The sequence below is a fragment of the Pygoscelis adeliae genome, unplaced genomic scaffold (assembly GCF_000699105.1).
Source record: "Pygoscelis adeliae isolate BGI_AS28 unplaced genomic scaffold, ASM69910v1 Scaffold93, whole genome shotgun sequence".
Lineage (NCBI taxonomy): Eukaryota > Metazoa > Chordata > Aves > Sphenisciformes > Spheniscidae > Pygoscelis > Pygoscelis adeliae.
This window is the reverse complement of record NW_008824469.1, coordinates 1334733-1349835: the sequence shown is the minus strand read 5'-3', so window position 1 is coordinate 1349835 and position 15103 is coordinate 1334733. Positions and strand designations below refer to the sequence as shown.

The 15103-nt window shown below is 41.6% G+C and overlaps 2 protein-coding genes across 5 annotated transcripts in view; both read left to right on the top strand.

The window, feature by feature from the left end:
• The window catches only part of CLIP1 (CAP-GLY domain containing linker protein 1), a 62340-nt gene extending 47932 nt beyond the window's left edge, over window positions 1-14408 (top strand). For 3 of the 4 annotated variants that reach the window (XM_009321194.1, XM_009321191.1, XM_009321193.1), the window contains 7 exons: window positions 5028-5080; window positions 10327-10444; window positions 10691-10850; window positions 11631-11680; window positions 12522-12527; window positions 13102-13226; window positions 13943-14408. In XM_009321194.1, coding sequence (XP_009319469.1) covers window positions 5028-5080; window positions 10327-10444; window positions 10691-10850; window positions 11631-11680; window positions 12522-12527; window positions 13102-13226; window positions 13943-14165 — 735 coding nt within the window. In that variant the 3' untranslated portion in view covers window positions 14166-14408. The remainder of the gene's footprint in view (window positions 1-5027; window positions 5081-10326; window positions 10445-10690; window positions 10851-11630; window positions 11681-12521; window positions 12528-13101; window positions 13227-13942) is intronic. The other variant, XM_009321192.1, reaches the window with a different exon arrangement.
• Window positions 14409-14979: 571 nt separating this feature from the next.
• Window positions 14980-15103, top strand: part of VPS33A (vacuolar protein sorting 33 homolog A (S. cerevisiae)) — a 9343-nt gene continuing 9219 nt past the window's right edge. The window contains exon 1 of the mRNA XM_009321234.1: window positions 14980-15025. Coding sequence (XP_009319509.1) covers window positions 14980-15025 — 46 coding nt within the window. The remainder of the gene's footprint in view (window positions 15026-15103) is intronic.

Sequence of the window (15103 nt, the reverse complement as noted above, 5' to 3'; positions counted from 1 at the left end):
ATTAACAGACACTTGCTATTTCTGTCAGGAGTAATTTTGTTATCCAACTGTGGAAATCTCCATCTACCCAGTACTAAGGAATTCTAGCAATTTAATTCTCCTCCTTATTCCTGCTCTCCCTTCCCACTAAAAAAGAGTATTTAGGATGTATTTCAGAATACTGTTTGAAACTACTTGGTTGGACTCTGTCTCTAAAAAGCGCTATGCACGTGTATGCTTGCTTAAACTTCATACTGTGCAGGTACATGAACAGGTAGAGGGTACTGGAGGACTGGAATCGATGTAAGATGTTTTTCTGGTGGTAGTTTGCAGGGGAGAAAAGGGCTCTCTTAAATTTCATTTTTTATTTTTCACTATTACATTTGAACAGGCTGTTGGAATCTTAAAGTATGGGCTTAGTTACACAGCTTATAACACTGGTACTTGCCAAAAGATAAATCAGATTTACAGCCATTAAATATGGTGGGTTTAGTTCTTGTGGAGCAGTTCTGGTGACAGCCACACCGTGAAGACATCTTTGGAAGATCTGGTCCAAAAGCAAGAACGTAGAAGGCATGGGTTTATATCTTGCCTTTCTGAGATAGCACGTGTGCAGAAGAGGGGTATGCTTATTCCCAGTGACAGTGGAACAGATCTCTTCCATCCTGCAACAAAGCCTAATATTTTTAAAACCAAGTGGCTGACTTTTCTTCAAGGGTCCTGTTTGGAGATACTGAGGATCAGTGACTACAGATCTGGCCAGTTTCTAAATCCTTTTGGCTGCTGACAGGAGTAATGCACGAGCTCCTTCATCCTAAAGAGCCTGTGGAGATGGTTAACAAGAGTCCCAGACGTGTGGGCTCAACCACTGACTCATGCTGCATCTGAGTAGCGGTGTGGTAAGAGAATGCTGTCATCCTAACAGCCAGTGGGAGCTCTGCTCCCCACTCCCACATGTTTTCTTAAATTATTTCAGAATCTTTGAGGCAACCTGTTATTTTCAGAAAGAGTTGTAAATTGAAAAGTATTTGGCAACATTGGTCAAACCTTTCTGCCTATTGTATGTAGCCAGAGTTGATATACAGAAAGTCCCCGAGGGAAGGGAACCTTCAGCCCACAAGGCGCAGGCTGGCGGTGGTCACTGCAATCTCAGTCTGTGGCCTCCGTTGTTTCCAGATGACCCTGTGAAGGAGTCCTGCTGTCTGCATCCTGCCTGCTGTGGATCTGTCAGCAGGGATCCTTCTCTCATTGCCAGGACAGACAGCTGTAATCTGTGAAGCACAGGGATTAGTCGATCATCTTGCACGCTGGAATATTCTCGGTTCACTTGCACCATAGCCTTTTCTGCCCGTGAGTAGATGGCTCCAAGATCACAAATCTGGAAGATCTGCTAGAGCTTGGAGAAACAGTCTGTTTGCCTTCTTCAGCCATTTGTGTTGCATTGTGTCCTCTTCTGCGAGGAAGATGTAATCTGAGTCTTAGAAATGTGGGAATGCCGCCTGTTGCATTTCCTACATGTAATATTTGGACTGTGGTGGCTTTAGGTCTAGTGAACTTCCTAAAAGACTGGAAAAGGCCTTTGGTATTCCAGGGAGCTGTGTTGTGGCAAAAGGAGCGAAGGCAAAATGGTGTCATTTAAAATGCAGGTTTCCTTCCAAGTGTCACATAACTAACGAGCGCAGCTCTTCTCGGTTCAGTATTGTTCGGGTCTCGTTGGCGAAACGTGCGGTCTGTCCGCCCAGAACTGTCGTATTTCCTGGTTACTTGGGAGTGGAGGCAGATGTTCTCCTAAAAAGCATTCCCTGTCTCATCTGGAGCATGTGAAGTCTAACCAGCCTTTTCATTCTGATAGAAACCTGCTATTATCCTGAGGAACGGGACTTTTTCCGTGTTTCCTGCAGAACCTGAACTTCCAGTCCCCTCGTTCTACCTTGGACTCTGCTGAGTTCTCTTAATGGAACGGCAACAAAACCAGCTGGCCTTGAGGATTCTCGCACGGACAGCCCTATCTTGGGCTAGCACAGTCTCACTGATCCCCACCACCACTTTCCTTCGCTGTCACTCGGGCGAATGGACACTGCGTTTAGGCACCAAGCTGCAGCATGTTGTGGGCTTCCTTGGCTCAGGCTGTCTGTGGGGAGTGAAAAAAATGTTACCATGAAGAATTGCTCGATTAGATTTTAGAGAACAAGTGTCTGTGGTGGCAGCCAAGAGGTTAAACACAGAGCAGGATTGCTCATGGAACTGCGTTTTATGCAGTGGATACTGAAAAATTGGACAGTAGGGAGGAAAGCACAGAATGTAGCAGTGCTTCAGTCTGTGTGAGTTTCTGTGCATGTGCCTATTAAAATGCAGTACGAAAGGTAGCAAGCATATGTTTTAAGTATTTTGAGCAGTCGCTATGGTAACTATATAAATTCTAGCAAGTGTGTTAGTCAATTGGGTTAGTGAATCTGTGGCTGCATGTGACACACTTTGCAAAATTAATGAATACTGTTTCATGAATGATTTATCCTGACATCTAAAGGTTAAAGTGTCTAATACTAAAGATGCTGAGGGATGCTTTTCTGTATTGATCCATAAGTAATTAGCTGTCTGTAATTAGTTAAAGATTCACATTCAGATAGATATGAGCTCGGGGAACTTTCCTGGCTTCAAATTATTTGTTGTAGCATTTTGGGAGCCTTAGACCTGCCCAGGTATTTTAACTTCATTGGAAAAAGTGTAGAAATATCTACTAGCTCGGCTGGTCCATCTTTTATTAAAGGTATGCGAGAAGTCTGCTCTGAGGCTAATGAGAGAGTGAGCGGATTGCTGGAGGAATGTTGATGAGAGAAGGGGTGTCCTTTCTCCTTTTCTACCACAAAGCTGCTCAAGGCTTGATCCATGACTCGATGCAGCTGCAACAGGGGTTTAGAAGCTGCACGACTCCCTAACCTCTTGTCCTTTACTTTTCTCTCTTTTAAACCCACTTCTGTCTTGGTCTGTACAAAAACCACTCATCTCTCCACAGCCAACCAGGGAACTAAAAGGGAGGAGAGATGCAGGGTTTATGCTCGCAATCTTGGAGCATTCCACAGATGTTGAAGGATTTTCTGAGTTAAACAGGCACCACAGTCTTTTCCTAAAAGAAACCAATAAAAAGGTGGGGGGCGGATGGGACGGGGAGAGCATCATGGAGCTCTGCGGACATGGCCTCTGGGGAGTAAAGGGTGAATAATGTCAGTATAAGGTTTTTCCAATTGCAAGTGGCAGTCAAGAGCATAAACACCAGAAAGTTAAGCTGGCCTGGGGTGAAACGAGGCAATTTGTTTGTGGAACGTGGCCTGGTTAATGCTGCACAGTGTGACTGTAGAGAAATGCTAGCGCTGGTAGAGGAAAAGTAGTCCAAAAAACCAGCTGGAAAAGTGTGATGCACAAGAGATTGCAACATGAGTCTGAGGGAGGAGAGAGGCCATATAAAATAGATGCCAGAGGGTGTTCTGGAGAGGTGCAGCTCACTGGGATTTAGAAGTGAAACATTTCTCAGAATTTTCATATTCTTTTTTCCTTCTCCTTTTTTGTCATCAGTCTGTACAGCTGTAAGGAGTTCATATAGGCTGCCTCTGTGTAGGAAGCAGACAAAAATTCTCGGAAACGGGCTATACTTTGTGCTGCTAGTGAAATTGCTGGTTTTGACTTGCCTGCAAGAAAAATTTGGTCATACCCCCATAGTACTATGGCTGCTCACAGTCTACTGTGGTCACTTTCCTTGAGAGAGACGTTTTGATTTTCTTTAAGATTCCTTAATATAAGTCTCTCTACACCCTTCTAGTATCTATTTTTCGTATCAATGAAGTTGTCTGATTAAGCCCCAGGAAAATGATACCGATTAATCTTATACCTGGAAGGCTTAACAGCACTGCAGTACACGAAAGGAGAAGGCAAGTTGTCAGAAAACATGGAGGAGACCATTTATCTAGGTGAGCTGCATTTAGCCTAGTCTTGGAAGCTGGCAGACAACCTTCCTTTTCATCAGAACTTGCTTAACGCTTTCTATGCCTGTCTGTGCCAAACCTGAATGCCTGCAAAGCGCTGAAAGGATTTAGTCAATAAGAGACTATTTGCTGTTGTTCCTGGGGCTCTGAGGTTCCCATTATAAATGTATGTATTGCTAACCTTGTGGATGAACCCTGAATGCTTGTGAAATCTAAAGAGAGATTGTCTTCAAGCCGAGGCACTGGTAGTTGCTACTATAAGCAGTTCTGTAGGGCAGTAATTGCTGACTTCGGCCATTGAGTAAGAAGAAAGGAGGAGATGGTGAAAAATAATTAATTGGCCTGAAAACGACTTAATTTCTTAACCTTATCAGAAGTTCAGTTACCATAGTGTTTCTGTGGTGGGGCTTTACAGTTTTGTTGTTGTACAAATTTTGGTTGGTTGTTTTGTTTTGCTTTGCTTTTCCTAAACCTATGTGTGCCTGTCAGTTTGGACCCCAAGAACCTGCAGCAACAGTATTTTCAGTTGAAGGCCTTGCTAACTGTGAGGGCTTAAGGTGGCCCTGCCGAGTTACAGGTTCAGGATACAGTAACAGACACCAAACCAACAGCTTTAGGGATCAATAATTTATCTCTAAATAATGGTACAGTAACAAATACGGATCAGTAGTACAATTATCCAGGTCAAAACAACAGCAAATCCAGTAATTCATCGATATGGGGCTAAACTTAATAGCCAGGTGCAGAAAAGCTTATGGTTCTATTTGCTGTGCATGGGGCCCGGAAATATCGTATAAGACAATACTAGCCTCACACCTCTCTTGTGAGCACGGGACATGAAAGTACTATATAAAGCAGTAATAGCCCCTCACTAGCTAATATTCTTGGTCACTGAACAGTTTGTGTTTGTGTGCGTGTGTTGTCCTAGTAGAAAATGGATTACTTTGAGGATTTTTAGGCTCTGTAGCCTCTCCCACGTTTGTTTTATGACGATAATGATGCTCTGATATATTATACTAAGGAAACAATCCTTAGTGTATTAACTGTAGTCTTTTTGTACTTGTGTTTTAGCTGGAAGAGGAGAGATCAGTACTCAATAACCAGTTATTAGAGATGAAAAAGAGGTAAGTTGTTTAAGAAAAGAAAGAAAAGCGGTGATTATTCAGCCTTGAATGGATTGTTCCCATAGTTTGGGGATATTGAGTTCATTGTGGCAGTAATTATTGCAGTTCATTCAGCACTGTTTTTAAATACCGGGAGATTTGTCCTGGGTGACTGGGGCATCCACTTGTAAACTGTGCTGTTCAATAAATGGTCCCAAGTTACAAAATTTACTGTCTTTCTGCAATACGTGTATGGAAAGCTAGTTGGCTAAGTGCCACAATGTCTTTAGGAAAATGTGGGCTTTTCAAAAGCAGTTATATAAATCCTTAAGAAAAGATGCAGCTCTCCATGACACCACGTGTGTTCCAGGAAAAACAAACAAACCCCTCTTAAATGGTTGCAACAAAGAACAGTGAGTGGTACTTTGGTATTTATGCACATCCTTAGCTACTCAGTGTTATACACTGATCCCTTTTGTATTCCCTAATAATCTGTTACTTGGGAAGTGGGTCATGCTCTCTTGTAGCTCACACTCTTCTAAAGGGCAGGAGGCACATAGGGTATCACACAAGCTAAAGCTTCCTCGGAGAATGTAGGAGTTTGATCAGTTGTTATACAGAGAGGCAAGTGAGCAGCTCAACCTCCAGCTTTAACCAACCTTATGAACTGGATCACTCAGCCTTTAGCTGCATAGAATAGCGTAAGCCTAAGTTATTTTTTTAAGATGAGGTGAAGGAGAAGATAAGGAGAGAAATCTTTAGCTGGTGTAGAGGCCATTTGACGTCCACAATAATTAGTACGTTTACACCAACTGAGGATCATCTCCAGCATATCTGATGTGGAGGAAGGGAGGGAAAAAGAGGATATTAGTACTGCTGACAGCTTAGAATGCTGTTTGTAGCCTGTTATTTAACATGTTTTAAAACATGTATTTTAAATAGTTGAGAGTTATTTTAAATAGCGTAATTCCTGAAAGTTACTTGGGGGAAGGAAGGAGGGAATGGGGACCCAAGATTCATTCAATACTTTCCAGCAGTTCTGTTTCATAGCATACATTTTAAAAGACGAATTCTGTAGTAAGTTATAAAAAGCAAGGTGTGTGGCTCTGATTTTCCTTCTCCTATTTTTACTCTGTGAGCTGCCTGAAATAACCTAGATAATTATGAAATCATTAAAGTGAGTTTTAACATTACTTCATCTTCAGTTGGTTACACTGAGATGCCCAAGTTTGGCTTAATGACATTTCTCAACAGTGTTGAATAAACTCCAATAGAAAGGATAAAATAAGTAGCAGAAACAGTCAACCTCACTGAAGCAGACTGCAGGCCACTAGGGGTTAAAATACGCCAGCATATGACATTATTTGCAACAAAAAAAGTTAGGCTGAATGAAGAGCTAATTAAATAAAAAAGTGTCTCTAAATTCCCAAATTCTCCTGAAGTTGGTGATGAGATGGGTGATGATTTCTTCCTTTTGTCTTAAGAATTTGAGATACTGAAAAAGAGACATCTTTTTGTTTCAGTTAGGTCAAATTTCTAGCAGTAGTTTTCCTGCCTTCCTTCCACCCACAGAAATTCTCTTCCTCTAGTTTAGCAAGTCCCTCTATGAAATAGTCCGGCTAGGAGTAACAGGAGTTTGATATTTATGAATCTAAGGGGGTTCTATGTTACTTCAGCTTATTAGGTTCATTGTGGGTTGCTAACTGTCTTACTGTCTTTGCGCTTGCGCTATTTATCAATACTCATTTCATTCCTCTCTCTTCCCTTTCCTACCCTTGCTTCCTTTGCTATATCTGTGTGTCTTTAATGGTAAGACTCAAGAAAGTCTATCCACGTTACAATAAATAATTTTTTTCTTTTTAAGTAAAGTTGTTGTACATATTTTGGCTGCCTTTGTCCCTTGGTGTCTTGCTTTTGTTTTGTAAAATACTCAGCTATATATATCTATATATATATAAAAAAAAAAAAGTCTATATTTTTTACCAAAACAAAAAAGCCCCTTGGTGCAAATTTAGTTCTTCCTTAGAATATTTTGCATTTCTACTCCATGTTTCTAACATGTGGTTCTTGTTATCTTGCATTTTTAAAGCTTGCCCAGTAACACTTTAAGGTATTTGCTTCACTCTTAGAATTTCTTATTTTTGTAGTAAGGGAAGAATCTGGGTGATTTTTTTTTTTATGTTAAAAGAAAAACCTCTCTCTCCCATGACGTCCACACACTGCTCAAAACATGGTTTAACCTCCTTAAGAAAGTGAAATTTTAAAATGGCGTGTGAAATGACAAAGTAATTTTTATTGTTGTTTTTCTTTAATCCCTGCTGGCAAGCAGATATTTTGGACTTGAATTGGCAGGGAAAAAGTTTAAGTTCACTGGATCAATTTATCTTCCCTCTCCCCTTTATCTTCCCTCTCCCCCCCCTCCCCCCTGGATAAAATAAATACTTTCCACAAGATTTGTCTTGCAAGTTATCGCTATGTAGTTACTTCACATTCAACATATGCTCCTTACGTTTACTATCTCTCATATGAATCATACCACAAACGATACTGAAGCTGAGAGCATCAGTGGGGTAGACTCTCAGCTGATGCTGGAAGTGAACTGTGATCTACACTTACGTGTAAGTAAGTAGTGACATATACCTACCATATTTGTAGGTTTTCCAGTATCAATGTTTTAGAGGGCCTCCACCTGGAGCTGTAAAGCATGGTTCCTGGAGAGGCTGCCCTGTAAAAGAAAAACAACAGTGCTACAGTACAGGGACCATTTTTTCCCCCTCTTGTTTTCTCTCCTCTTTTCTTCTCTTGTTTCTCCCCCCTTGTGTTATAGTATTCTAGACTCCTATATTGAATTTGTAAATATATACTTACATGCTCACAAACTGTTCGCCTTTTCAACCACCTAAATGCTTGTGGTGGCTGAAACCAAGCCCAATAAATGGCAAGTTAACCATATTTGTACAAAAAGCATGTATTTGGTCTTGATCTCCAAGGTGAAGATCTGACCAAAAACTGGAAACATTGGCTGAATAACAAGCTCTTGTGCATGAGATGAGTTACCGGGGTTTCCATCTGCCCTTCTATGGCTGTGTATATAGCAAAGGGAAGCCCGGGTGAAGTCTCAGGTACAGGAGAGCTTGTGAGCAGCAACTTCCAGATGTACTTTCCCATTTCCCCTGCCTTAAGTAAACGCTGGATTTGCAGCTCGGTGGATTGGAGAGGGCAGCTGTGCTCCGTCAGCAGCGTCCCATGCATTGGTGGCACATTTCTTTCCCACACCACCATCCTGCGCCTTTGATCCAATTCAGCAAAGCATTTAAAAACATGGGTTAGGCTAGAGCGTGTATGTAATCCCGCTGAAGAACATAGAGATTGCTGTCATGCTTTTAGTGCTTTGCTGAATCAGGGTTGGCGAGGAGATCCATTAAATGCTGTTGCCCTTTTGGTTTTTGTGAACAGGGTATGACTTGTATTTGAAGGCAAGATCGTGCAGTCTGCAATTTGTTGTGTTTCTGCTTCTATTAATTCTCATTGTAAAAATACCAAAACCAAAATCAACCTTTTGGTTCTTGTTTGGTAGCTGCATCAGCTTCTCTAAACCCCAGATTCTCCACTTGCTGCTTCCATTCCCGAGTACAATCTTAACAATGAAAGAATTGCATTAATTGCGCTCTCATTGTTGAGTTTCCTATTTATCTTGAGTCAGTGAGATTTACTGTGTTTCATGGTCTGGGTATCATGGCTCTCACTAACTGTAGATACCGTGGATATGAAAACTTCTCCATTTGAACTTAATAGCTGTTCCCTACCTACTGAGCATCGTCACACAAGGATGCGTTCTGCTCTTGAGCCCTTGAACAGTCCTAAGAGAGTGTAGTTTTGGTTAGTTACTTAAATAAAATGGTTGTGCTACTTGGCATCTTTGAAGTATTGGCTACTTCGTGCTTTTTGTGTAGTGGGTATGCATTCAAGTAGCCTAGTTTGGCTTCAGCACTCCTGGCTAGTAAGAAGAGAAGCAGCTCACTGCTGTGGCAGTGAGACCATGATCGTCTAAGCCAAGATGTATGGAATTGCACAGAGAACACCTGCAGAAGCTCGGAGAGTTGACAGCTAGCTGCTGGGCACTGCTTGGCGCTCTGAAAAGCAAGTTTCTCTTCTAGATAAGTAAACATAGATTTTGGAGTAACAGGTTTTTTTTTTTAAACAAACAGAAACCTTTCCGCTTCTAAGGAGCTTTTGTAGCAATAGTCCTCACATCAGAGGACAACTACTCATCTGTGTGTATTCTGTGACCTATCAGGAAGACTCATTAGCATCCGTGTGAGGATATCATAGCTATATGGTACCCTAGCTGCTGGGCACTGCTTGGCGCTCTGAAAAGCAAGTTTCTCTTCTAGATAAGTAAACATAGATTTTGGAGTAACAGTCTTTTTTTTTTTTTTTTTTTAAAAAAACAAAAAGCTTTCCGCTTCTAAGGAGCTTTTGTATCAATAGTCCTCACATCAGAGGACAATTACTCGTCTGTGTATTCTGTGACCTATCGGGAAGACTCATTAGCATCAGTGTGAGGATGTCATAGCTATGGTACCTTAAGATCACCGTCAGGACAGGAATTGTAGGCAGAAGTCGCGTCTCTTATTAGATCAGCTGAAAAGGTTGGGAAAACTGGACATACAGAAGGGGTTTGTGCCTGCTCTGGAGGATTTCTTTTTAACCCTTCTTGAAGTAAAACAAATCCCACATGGTTTTGTGCTGAAACCGAGGTTAAAGGCCCAGAAACTCTCAAAGTACGTGTTTCAGGAAATAATGATGTTACTGAAATTAGTGAGGACCAGCTGATATTTCCAGCGTCATCAATGCTTTGCATGACAACTTGTATAATGAGCTTTGCATGTATGTTTTGTTGCTTGTTAATAATTTTCAAGAAGTAACAAAACGCTGAAGTTAGGTTTTGTGGAACATTGTGCAACATGTTTGTTTATCCTGTATCTTCCCAGTCTATTAACTTGCTTCTTTAAATTCAAATGGATACGATGATATGCAGATTCTGGCATGTACTACCTAGGTAAAGTTTTTGCTTTGTTTCTGCAGTTGTAACATCTGAAATGTTTATACATATATAAAACCTCAGTCAAGTACAGAATTGAAATTGGCTTTTTAAGAACCACTTCTTACAGTAGTCTAATACTTGAAATTAAATAAAACTTCTTTAGGTGACTACAGTAATCTATTCTTTAGATGATTTCTGGTTGTGTTTGGTTTTCTTTTAGAGAATCAACATTAAAAAAAGAAATTGATGAAGAGAGAGCATCTTTACAAAAATCCATCAGTGTTACTAGTGCCTTGATCACACAAAAAGATGAGGAACTGGAAAAACTCAGAAATGAGGTAAATGAGGAACAGTCGGGTGCTTCTTAATTTCGGATTAAGTTATGGCTAGAAGCATACGGCTTTGTATGCTTGCTGCTGAAGAGTTGGCTAATTGTTTTTCTTTATTAATTTAGCATAGTTAAACCTTAGAATTAAATCTTTAGAATCTGTGCCTGGTTAGGTGACTTCTGGCGTGTATTTTTGGTGGCTATTTAGCCCTTGCTACTTCATTCTGGAAGGCCTAAGCATTCTGAAATCTTACAGATCGTGGTGCTCCGCGGAGAAAACGCTTCTGCAAAAACCTTGCAGTCAGTGGTTAAGTCACTGGAGTCTGACAAATTGAAACTTGAGGAAAAGGTGAAGAACTTGGAGCAAAAACTCAAGGAAAACAACGAACAGCCTTTAACTGTAACTAGCTCCTCAGGTAAAAGAAAGCGCCTCTTTACTGTCTCTGTGCCTTCAGCTTTAATCTTGTAGATTTTTGCAACTGTTAACCAGATAGTTAAAAGGAGGTTTAACTAATTGAACCTCCTGTGACAAGTGTCCTTCCCGTTGTAGAACACAGTAAGATCTGAATGAGGGAAATCTGACCAGCTGCAAAATATGAACGCCACCGACGTTGCCAGTTAACCCCGTTTACACCGGGGTGGGGGACAATTTGACTTGAAATGAAACATGCATAAACCATAAAACTTTATCCTGTTTGTGGTGGGGCTTCTGTGCAAGAGCCTCTCTCAGTCTGATTTTGTTTTTCCTTGCTGTAGCTGCAAAGTAATGTGTAGGCATTGTAACAAAACCACCTACCTGAGCACAGGACTGGGAATCCCACATTTCAGACACTCATGCTTACCTTATGCTGAGCTTCTTAAGCTTCCTACCACTATAGTCTCATCTCTCAACAGAGGAGCGTTCCTTTGCAGATCTGTGAATGTTAGCTGTCACCTATACATACATTTTTGGTATTTTAATAAGTAACATGCAGTATTGAATATGCTTCCATAATGCAGTGGTCAAAAAAATTCCCCAAAGAAGTCACCCTTGCCGAAGCTTATACTGAGTGATTAGAAAGCAGTGAGAATAAGATGGTTTGGAGACTAGAGACTATTACATTGTTTCAATCTCTGACTAAGCCATTGTATGTTTCATAATTTAGATTACTGAATACTTATACCTTGTTTGTTTTTGTTGGTTTTCTTCTTTAAAGGTGACATTGCTGCTAATCTACTTCAAGATGAAATTGCAAAAGAGAAGCAGGTATTTGATCAGAAACATCAGCATGCTAAAACAGCAGTGTGTCTATAGGCAGAGTGAAATATTTTTCAGAAGTTCCATCAGATTTTGTAAATCAGGATTATAATGGGCAGATTTATCTTGTAACCTTCTGCTTCTGAAGGGAAATATTAATGACAGTAAATATTAAGAATCAAGTGATGAGTGATACTGGAGAAATAGTTCAGGTTGTTGGAACATGAAGAAGCAAGCAGGAAAGCAGGGGTGGCAAGTTTTGACCTGCAGTCTGTTGGTGAGGTACAGCACAGCAGAGCACACTCATAAACTGCTCCTTGCTGTTCTTCCCAAAGGTTTCTCGGATGCCAACAAGGAATAAGGTACGGCCCGCCTGAATCTGTGGTGCTTGCCATCTTGGAGAAACGGGTTACCTGAGCTCCCATGCTACTTCTAAGCTTCTGCAGTTGAAAATGTTGATCTTTGCTTCTTCTTAACTGCAGAACTTTACTCAGAATGAGGGTTGGCAGCAAGGGGGCAAGGAAGTTGCTCAGTTAGCATGTGCTTGGTAACAGGAAAAATGTGTATCAGAGAGTATGATCATCATAATGAACATGCGAAGCGCTGCCGTGCAACAGGCGGCCTGTGACAACGAATGCCTAGGAAACACAGTTAGAATAGAAGCACCTTCTGCTCGTTATAAAAGTCCTTGTTAGATCAGTGGTGTCAGTCCTGTTGATTAAAAAAATCTCCTTCCTAGCCTGTACAAAGATCAGAAGTAGTGCAATTAACATACACTAACCACCAATCTTTTTCTGTTTTTCTTCCTCCTTGAACTCACCTGCTGATGGGAACGCTTCCTTCCAATCAGCACGAGGTTTGTTCCACTTCTTGGCTTCCTTTATTTTATTCACTATGTTAATTTGCCAAGCATTACTTGATTATATTCAGCGGTGCTGCTGCAGTGCTGGCCTGCTGATCTCTGTGGCTCAAACTAGCTTTGGGAGATGCCGTACGGGTGCGCTGCGCTGTCCCGCTGCCCCTCCAGGATAGCTCTGAGAGTATCTGCTAGAGCTGCAGGGTCAGAGGAACAGAGACGCCATTCTGATCAGAATTACACAACTGGATTTACGTTCAAAATGTAACATTAGAAAAAGAACTCGATCTATCAGTGGTGGGCTGAGACCCACCGATGTCTGTCAGACGTGTTGGCTGGGCAGAATTACCTAGCTCCCTGGACATAAATCATACCGAGGGTCTCGGAGGTCCTTTGGGAAGTTCTTATCCCTTGTTCTTTCAGTGTCCACAGGTGCTCTTTGTAATACAACAATCCAACGGTAAGAGTTAATGCAGATCTGCGTGTGTCAGTTTGAGGGCCGTTCCTTTGTTGCTCGCTTTCTCTGAAGCGCAGTCCTCAGCCCGCTGACTGTCCTTGTTCTTGACTATCATAGATTGACTTCCTGAATTCAGTGATAGTAGATCTGCAAAGAAGAAACGAAGAATTGAACTTGAAAATACAAAGAATGTGTGAAGCAGCCCTCAATGGCAACGAAGAGGAGATAAATAACTATGACAGGTATAAATCCTAAAGGAAACCTTGGCTTGTGTTTTGGGGGCTGTTGGTAGCAGTCCTTTCTGTCAGCCGCACAATGCGCCAGCCTGATTTCAGCTGTCAGGAAGGACAAACGTAGCTTTCTCTTGAATTTAGGGTGATTGAATCCAGCCTTCTTTTTAGGTCCTTCGCTACGGTGTACCTGGTGGTGCAAAATGACCCTCTGTAGTTATCGATCACAAACACTGATGTATCATAACATAGTTGTTGTCAGTCTTGGTTGAGTTTGGCCCTTCCCAAATTAAGTAGAAGAGTCTTTGCTCTCAGGAGGCCGATAGCTGCATTGAGACGGGGAGATCCAGTCTGGAGAAAGAGAACTAAAACTTCTTTGATATATTGTGACTCCAGATCTCTTCTATCAAGAGAAAAGAGAAACTAGTTTACATGTGTTTCTTTTTTAAATAATGTCTGTATTTGTGCAAATATTTATACAAACAGAGCAGTTTGTTTAGTAAATATTATAGTATAAGGGAATATGGAGTGTACTGCAAGGTAGTCAAGATGTCAGAAGATCTTCAGAAGGGATTTTGTAATAGTTTTTTTGGTTTTGTTGACCGCTGTGGTGCTTCCTTAGTCTCAATGGTTATGAGGCAGGTTATCGTGCAGGGCAGGGAAGCAGGCCTTTCTCCTTTATGAAGGAGAAGTACCCTGCTTGACTTGCCCTGGTGCTGATCTTGCAGTGAGGAAGAAAGCCTGTCAAAGAAGAAACCTCGTCTCTTCTGTGATATCTGCGGCTGCTTTGATCTTCATGACACTGAAGATTGTCCGACGCAGGCACAGATGCTGGAGGAGCCACCCCACTCGGCTTACCACGGCAGCAGGCGAGAAGAACGCCCCTACTGCGATACCTGCGAGATGTTCGGGCACTGGACGGCCGACTGCAATGACGACGAGACCTTCTAATGCGACGTGCGGCCGGGAGGATAGACTGTCTGTGCGTGCTAATCGGACGATTTATACCACCAGCATTTGTGTGCTGAATGTCAGGAAAAGGGACAGCGTTTCTTGACCCCCTCGCTCCCATTCCCCTTGCCCATCCACTCCAGAATCAGTACATGGATGAATATTTTGCTCCTCCGCTAATAAATACCCTATCTCCCTTTATTAAACTTAAGTGAAATATAAATAAATGATTTAACAAATGACTTTATGCTATTTCTTCCCAGGTTCTGGGTTTGTTCCCACTCTTAACAAGAAATGCCCCCGTGCTGTTGCATCTGTTGAGGGGAAGACATGTATAGGAATGAAGCACTATAGTTATATTAAAGCTTATTTAAATACTTTAAAATTATGCTGTTAATTTTCATATTTGCACTAAACCATTTTAAGGCTGAATTTGTACATTTAGATTTTTAAGCTTTTTTTTGACACTGGACAGGGTTGAGAAATGTTTCATCTTTATCTTCATTTACTCGTTTGACTGTGATTTCGCTCACTGAACGTGAGCTCTGGGCTGCAGTGTGACGGCAGTGTGAAACACGAACTCGTGAAGCAGGTAAGAAGCGGAGCTGCTGTGGCGTTTTTTGGAAACCTGTATGCTGTGCACACCTAAAACAGTTCGTGGGACATCCTTTTTTTTTTTTTTTTTGCGTTCTTTCAGCTTCTCTATAGCGTGTGTGGGGTGTGTGTGTATATATGCATATATATATTAAAGTTATATTTTGGAAAAAAAAAAAAAAAGGTGTGTCTTCTTTCGTATCTTTCTGTTCCGTCAGGAATGTCGCGGGCTCCGCCGGAGGACAAACGTGCCCTGCGGCTGCACTGTCAATAAACAGAAAGAGAAGCCCTAGCAGCGTTGCGGGCCCTTTCTGCTAACGCTTCACGCGGCCCCTCCCGCAGCA